This window comes from Nicotiana sylvestris, chromosome 1 (genome assembly GCF_000393655.2).
Source record: "Nicotiana sylvestris chromosome 1, ASM39365v2, whole genome shotgun sequence".
NCBI lineage: Eukaryota > Viridiplantae > Streptophyta > Magnoliopsida > Solanales > Solanaceae > Nicotiana > Nicotiana sylvestris.
Window position 1 is genome coordinate 35838600 of NC_091057.1, and position 6570 is coordinate 35845169.

Sequence of the window (6570 nt, forward strand, 5' to 3'; positions counted from 1 at the left end):
TCACAATAGTTCTAGCAGAGTAAGCTAGAAGATGACCAATCCCGCCCCATTGGTGTCGAGTCCGTTGTGAGAGGCGCTTAAAAGGCCGTTAAGGCATTAGACTCAGGGGTGAACCCACAGGGGAGGGGAGAGGTTGCTTCCTAAAAAGAACTGGGGTTGGCTCCTTGCCTTTGATTCCTTACCCATAGCATAAGATAAAGAAAGGGTGCGTGCTTCAACATCTAAGTTTCACACAAGGAACCTCCTGCTCTTAAGGATAAACTACGATATTTGATGGACTGGCAGGTCAGCCACGTAATTTATCCCTCAAGCTGAACGAACTTGACCTGCTCCTTTAGTTTAGGGCTATAGAGTTTACTTGCTTCTCACTAACGGCAGAATCATGAGCTTCATCACTCGACTCTAAACCAAATTAAAAACACTCGGCTATAGGATGACAATCCTTCACTCCGGAAGGGTAGGTTCCATACCGACAAGACCTCCTATCCCAGAATCCGCTCATTTCACACCAACTAAAGCGGAACTTAATCACCAAGGTAGAGTTGTATAAAGCCCTAATGTAACTGAACGAAGTGGAAAACCCGCAATACGAGAGCAAAAACCTTCTGTGTCTAAGAAGAAAAGCAACATCGAGTTAGGTAGGATGTAGATCGAGCGCAATAAGCTAGAGGAGTGATTATTTCGCTTTGGAAGGAAAAAAGCATCTCAAATAAGGTCCTCACTCAGCTCTCAGGCTGTCTGGGAATAGCTCCACCAGACATAGAAGAAAGGAGTGTAGGATTGGTAAGCTTTGCCGGAAAGAAGCTAGTCGACTAATTCAGGAGGCTACTACCGGCGAAGCCTGCTTCGGAGCGTGCTATTGCGTGAAGCGGAAAGGGACAGCGGAATCTAAGGCCACACCAGACAGGGAAAAGGAGGATTAGATATTTCGTCAACCACCACTTGAGCGCGATTCGCTTATCTGTTGAAAAGTACCATCCAGACAGTAAACCTTTAGGGCATATGACTAGTAAGGTAAATCAACCTATCGTATCGACGAGATGCAAGAAGAAGAAAATTAGCAGACTATGAAAGAAAAAGAATTTCTTCTCATCTACCTTTGTCTCAATCATGGGCGATTGAAGCGAATACAATAAAAGAATGCAAGGAAGGGTTCCCCCAGCAAAGGCATCTCGACTGCTTCCAAAATCAGGTCATCGACCAGTAATGCGACTTGTAGAAGACTCCCTACCTATACCTAGCGGAGTTGGCACTAAACTAATAAGGAGAGCAGAAAGCAGCTAGCCGCCATCAGGAGATCCACGACTTAAAGATTAAGATCCGCTTATTCTTTGAGATGACAAAGCTCCCCACTAGACGCAAATTGCCGAATCAACACCAGGCAGTATAGGAGTCCTTTCTTTGATCGGCCTTCCCCAGACCAGAACTGAAAGGACATACCAGCCCCCGAAGGATTATTGGGCATTCCTTCATGTCGGGAGGAGGTAGCGGTTGGAGGAGAAGATAAGGACAGCTTTCTTTCTTCCATTCCACTCTTGCTCCAATCCCAATAGGATAAATAGAGCTAGCACTTGCTATAAGGGCTTCTGACTCGCCTGTAACTGGCTGCAAGGAAACTAAAAAAGCTTTCTTTCTTTTAATATAAAAGAAATATGCGCTCCTCCCCTCTTCTCTGTTGAGTTCATCTCGTAGAGGGGAGCTCTAGTTCAATAGTATGGGTATTTATCCTTAGAAGAGGGAGGGCGTGCTAAAGCCATAGGGGTAAGCTCCCACAAGGATTGATAATAAGCATAAATCAGGCCTTCTGCGGAGATAAAAGGAAGATTCTTTATAGAAGATTCTCTTTATTCCCACCTCAAGCTCGGTCATTGGCTGTCCTCCTCAATCGATTAGACTATGGCGAATCACTTGTGTATTGGTCTTTGGGAAAGTGTAAGACGCTATTGCTCGCAACTGGGTCTTGAGTGTCGGTCTAACAAAAAAGTAAACTCTAGTTGCTTCTCTTGTCCGATCGGAAACTGGTCTTCTTTTTATGGTGTAAGGGTCGGCAACAGCTCCCTTTGGAAGGAATCGATCGTCAACGTCTTTGGTTCTCTCCACCCGTCGCCTTCGGTCAACTCAAACAACAGGCCAGGAAGGACATTGTTGAAGGCTCACTGAGTGCTTCTAGGTTAAAGGGAAGCACTAGACTCACTCCACAGGAACTAGCTTTTCGGTTTGCTTCAGATTTGGCATTCATTCCCCCTCCCCTTCCTGGATTTCGCGTTATTGTCTACTATGTTAGCCTATGATGAAGGCCTTTCATTTTGGCTCTGTAGGGATACCCTATGGTATGGGCTGTTATCTCAAGGGCCTGGTTAGGCTCTTCTTGTTGGAGTATCCTCGCTCAAAGTCTAAAATGAATTGAATTCTCTCTTTTCTTTTGGGAGTGCCTGAAGAGACCTGCTTACTGGAAGGTACCATTCTTTTAGAATGGTGAAAATGTTACCTACCCTATGATCCTTCTTATCTTACGGAGGTTTACTACGAGCCATACCCAACGGGATACATATTGCCCAAATGGAACCTAAAAGATGGGATGGGTGATATATAAGATCATTTGGCGAGGTTCATCCCTCAGCGTGGGATCTTTCTGGAAATAAAATCTTGTTTTGTTGAGGCAATTTCCCTCGTCTCTTACCCGCATTTCTCTTGGTATACCCACCTGTGTGCCTCTTAATTCCGTGAAGTCCTTGGAGCATGTGCAATTTACTTAGGATCCTTGTCAAGAAAGAAGTCAGTCCCTTATTCTTTATTTTATGTTAAAAGGTCTGAACTCGAAGAGGGAGTCGATTCACGTACTTCACTATTTCCTGGGTCATTATCGCCTTTCCCCGGTTCAGGGTATGGGTTCTTTCTCTATTAAGAAAGTCCCGATGTGAACTCCCCTACTGATCTGACTCCAGCAGATTCTCGAGAAGCCAATTCTCTCTCTCGGTCTAGATCTACTTTACCGACAAGTGCTCTTAATGAATGAGCAATGAGTTTGATTCTAACTATTCAAAGCATAGGAAATAGAATATTATATAGCCTATAGCTATAGGGCTGGGCTCCGCTCCTCGCTCGAGCTACCAACTTTCTTAGATTTCATTCCTGTTGACTAATCCGAGTCCTTGAGAGCTTAGACGTCAACGGGGAAGAACTCCGAAAGAATTTCATCGGCTCCTCCTCTCTTGCCCTCTTGATGGTATCTAGTTGAAATGGTTGCTGGATTGCCCCTAGTTCAATCTCTAAGTCAAGCATTCAGGCACCAAAGACCTTTGAGCGTATTTTTTATTCCATTTTGTCAGTTTAAGTACTGGAATGGGAGTTACGGATATTCATTCCTAAACTATGTGAACGATTGGTGACCTGATCCCGCTAAGCAAGAACTGCTACCGACACCGACTCTATCTTAACGACCGGTTTGCCCCTGGACATTCCGCTAAGTCTAGTTGACAAGTTTCCTTTTTTCACTTTGTAAACAAAACAAGCCCTTAGTCAAGAGGTTAGTTACCCTCTTCGGTATCGACAGAGAAAGTAGAGAAGGACAGTGACACAATAGCTCTAACATAAGCAAGCTGTCAAGAGGGAGTCAATAGCTGCCTATTCTGCGACGCTTATTCCCACAACAGACTCAATAGTTGCGGTTACGAATGTTATTGCTAAGAGGGCATTCGAGTCGAGTCAACTATACGATAGTGAAGTTCCTCGTTGGAAAGACTCTTACTATACATGGGGATGCAGATATGTCAGAAGGACCGGATTCGAATATCCCCATTCTGCAAATCGAACATGGTAAAAAAGATATGATGATTAGTGGGTTTAATTACGAGTAAGGAGTATTTTACCTTTTATTTCGATCCCTAGAGTAAGATTCGTGTCATGGAAATCATGAGAGGAATGAGTTTCCTGGCATGCGCTTAGGGCGAAGACATCAAGGTCTCTTTTAATTTCCCCATACTTTTTTCCCATGAGCATGGTTTTGGGCTAGGTTACCAACCTCAAGAGGAGGATTCCTTTTTATTTTGAGAAATGGTTTCATTCGCGCTAAAGCAGCAGCATACTTTCAAGGCTGAAGGAAGATCTTTCGACCCCAGGAAGCCATACAGACCCAATCTTCCATGGCTACTTCCTCAAATAAGGTGATGATTTAGCCTTTTCATTCAAAAATGGACTTGGTTGCGCTCTATCTGGTATATCTTTTCTTATCCGATGAGGGTTTTTAAGTGGTCTCCTTACTTTAGAGCTAACATAGAATCATCAATAGTTCCAGTCTGGATTTCTCTACAAGTTGATCGCTGAGGAAAAATATCATAGCCCCCTTGAGTCAATAAGAATAGCAGAATTCCGCTTTAAAAAACCTTACCTTAAATGTGTCGAAATTGAAGTTATCTCATTAGCGGGAATGATACTGTTAATGAAATATGCATACAATAGCGGATTTCGTTCTATTAAATTCACTATCCATTATGGTCTGATACATACAAATAACGAACGAGCCGACTTTACAGCAGGAAATGCAATTTTAGTAAAGGCCGATAACGCAGAAGTACCCCCGCTTCGTGTATATAATGAAATTTTGAAACAAGTCTGTGAAAAGGCTGAGAAATAAAATACGAAGAGGGGCAGCTAGACCGAGTAGGGGTTCGAATCTATCTCTTCGAAAGGGTTGAACACCGTGAAGTCCACCCTTTTAGCCTAGAGGAAATTTTTAAGCAACTTTGTGATGAATTAACGGATGGCGGGACAATGAGTGATGAACCTGTAGAAGTGGTAGCTATGGGTAAGAAGAGTCGTCGTCCCGATCATATACCCGCACTGAAAGCAATTAAGAAAATAAAAAGGAGCCCATTCATTGTTGCCGATATAGAGGCTGCTCTCCACGACGATGTTCATGTTCCTTGCGCAGTGGGGTTCTTAGTGGTTAAGCCGGGTGAAGATCTTGCTTCCAAGTCTGAATATTATATTGAAACATATTTCAGTGAAGATAACGATTTCTCAATATCAGATTTCAAAAAACGAAGTGAACGTATGATGCTCGACTTTATAGAGCGTTTAGCGGCTGTGGTATCAGATGAAAAAGAAATTCGAACGGTCTATTTCCATAACTTTTCACGATACGATGGCATTATAGTAACGAGAGCTTTTACTTCTCAGATCGGCAAGTACTCCTTCCAAACGGTGATGAGGAAGCATAAAATGTACGAGTTAAAAGTCTATCGTGGAAATGAAAAAAAGAAATTATTGTTCCGTATAAGGGATTCCTACCTTCTCCTTCCCGCTGCGCTAAATAACTTGGCCCAGGATTTATGCCCGAAATTAGGTTCTAAAGGCACCATTCCCTATGAGAAATTACGACTTGAGTATCTTCCGGAGATAGGTCAACAATTGTTGGCTTATCTGAAACAAGATATTCGTCTCTTAGGTGGCGTTATGCTGAAGGCACAAGAGATTTATTGGAATCTGTACAAAATAGACATCGTTGATACAATAACGTTGTCATCGCTAGCTCTATCAATCTTTCGTATGCACTATTACGACCCAAAGAGTTGGCCCATCCATATACCAACTCGAAACCAAGAACGCTTCATTTGGCGTGGTTATTATGGACATGCCGATGTCTATAAGCCCTATGGTTATAATTTATACTATTACAATGTGAACTCCTTATATCCATTTATAATGAAAACTTTTCCGATGCCAGGCGAACGAGGCTCCCAGGACGGGACGTCTGGCATAATAATTTAGAAAAGGCAGAATTGGATAACTTCTTTGGCTTTATTGAGGCTTTTGTAGTGTGTCCTCTCTACAATAGAGAAAGCCTTCTTACCCTATAAGGATAGACATAATGCTTTAGCCTTCCCAACAGGTAAATTCGTAGGCGTCTATTTTAGCGAAGAATTTTTTTATGCCCGAAACTTGGGTTATAGAATTTTCCCGCTAAGGGGCTACTTGTATGAGAAAAAGAAGAGTCCTTTCGAAGGCTTTGTATCAGACATCTTCGCTAGAAGACAAGAAGCAAAGATAAAGGATGATGCAGCTATGGTATATATCTACAAGATACTAATGAACTCTCTCTACGGTCGATTTGGTATAAACCCAGAAGTTATTAAAACCGAGATGATCTAGACATCCACTCCAGACTATTTACCTTATTTATGATCTTCTTACGGCCATCACGCTATTCTATAATTAACCATGCTATTTATGCTAAAGATAGCCCTTCATAGATCTCTACGACCTACCTCTACGAACAGCCTTAGACTGGCGTACTGATAGTAGCTGCTACCCATACCGCTGATGGTCGCTTACCCAGATCTATCTATGTGTATACGCTTAGAGCTCACCTCCTCACCCGTACGACTCTCGATAGTAGAAGAGAAAAGGAACATATCCAATGAGTCTGATTGCAATGGTATAAGATATAAGCTTAAAGGAATAGATAGGCGCAAGGTAAACGACAGAACCATGTACTAACCGGACCGAAGGAAGAGGTCTCCTGTACAATCTCTGGCCCAAGAATCTGTCTCTCCCCTACTTCATCCCAGC

At 42.8% G+C, this 6570-nt stretch overlaps 1 protein-coding gene across 1 annotated transcript; it reads left to right on the plus strand.

Annotated features, from left to right (window-relative positions):
- The first annotated feature begins 4770 nt into the window (after nucleotides 1-4770).
- On the plus strand, nucleotides 4771-5769 carry LOC138868671 (DNA polymerase-like). Its single transcript, XM_070146237.1, has one exon. The coding sequence runs from the start codon at nucleotides 4771-4773 to the stop codon at nucleotides 5767-5769; it is 999 nt and encodes a 332-aa protein (XP_070002338.1).
- The last annotated feature ends 801 nt before the right edge of the window (nucleotides 5770-6570 follow it).

Bases quoted from the DNA above. Each gene is read 5' to 3' on its own strand.
- LOC138868671 (XM_070146237.1), top strand. From the start codon at position 4,771: ATGAGTGATGAACCTGTAGAAGTGGTAGCTATGGGTAAGAAGAGTCGT.